Source organism: Myotis davidii, unplaced genomic scaffold (assembly GCF_000327345.1).
Source record: "Myotis davidii unplaced genomic scaffold, ASM32734v1 scaffold1439, whole genome shotgun sequence".
NCBI classification, from domain to species: domain Eukaryota; kingdom Metazoa; phylum Chordata; class Mammalia; order Chiroptera; family Vespertilionidae; genus Myotis; species Myotis davidii.
The window spans coordinates 1382170-1382584 of record NW_006292342.1 but is presented as its reverse complement, the minus strand read 5'-3'; the positions used below and the strand labels follow the sequence as shown (position 1 = coordinate 1382584).

At 66.7% G+C, this 415-nt stretch overlaps 1 protein-coding gene across 1 annotated transcript in view; it reads left to right on the top strand.

Moving 5' to 3' along the window:
• EPOR (erythropoietin receptor) overlaps positions 1-415 on the top strand; it is a 23158-nt gene continuing 22743 nt past the window's right edge. Inside the window, exon 1 of the mRNA XM_015565361.1 lies at positions 1-115. Coding sequence (XP_015420847.1) covers positions 1-115 — 115 coding nt within the window. The remainder of the gene's footprint in view (positions 116-415) is intronic.

Sequence of the window (415 nt, the reverse complement as noted above, 5' to 3'; positions counted from 1 at the left end):
ATGGATCACCTCGGGGCGCCCCTCTGGCCTGGAGTCGGCTCCCTCTGGCTCCTGCTCGCTGGAGCTGCCTTGGCTCCCCCTCCCAACTCCCCGGGCCCCAAGTTTGAAAGCAAAGGTAAGGAAGGATGGAGCTGTGGACGGACCCGACACGGTCCTGGAGGGCAGTGCAGGGACCGGAACTGTCAGCCTCGGTCCTGAGGACCGAGCTGGTGTCTGAAGCCCCAGGGCGGGTCTGCGGGGGCCTGCGGGGTCTAAGCCCCCGGGCTGGGTTTTCGGGGGTACCGCTGGAGAGAAGCGCAAGCCTCCTGTTTTATCTTTTCAGGGAGCTGGGACATGCTCCATCCTAACGGGTCTGGGCTCCGCGGCCTGGAGTCCCTGGGGGGAGAGGACCTAGCGGACCTCCGGCGAGGGAGGG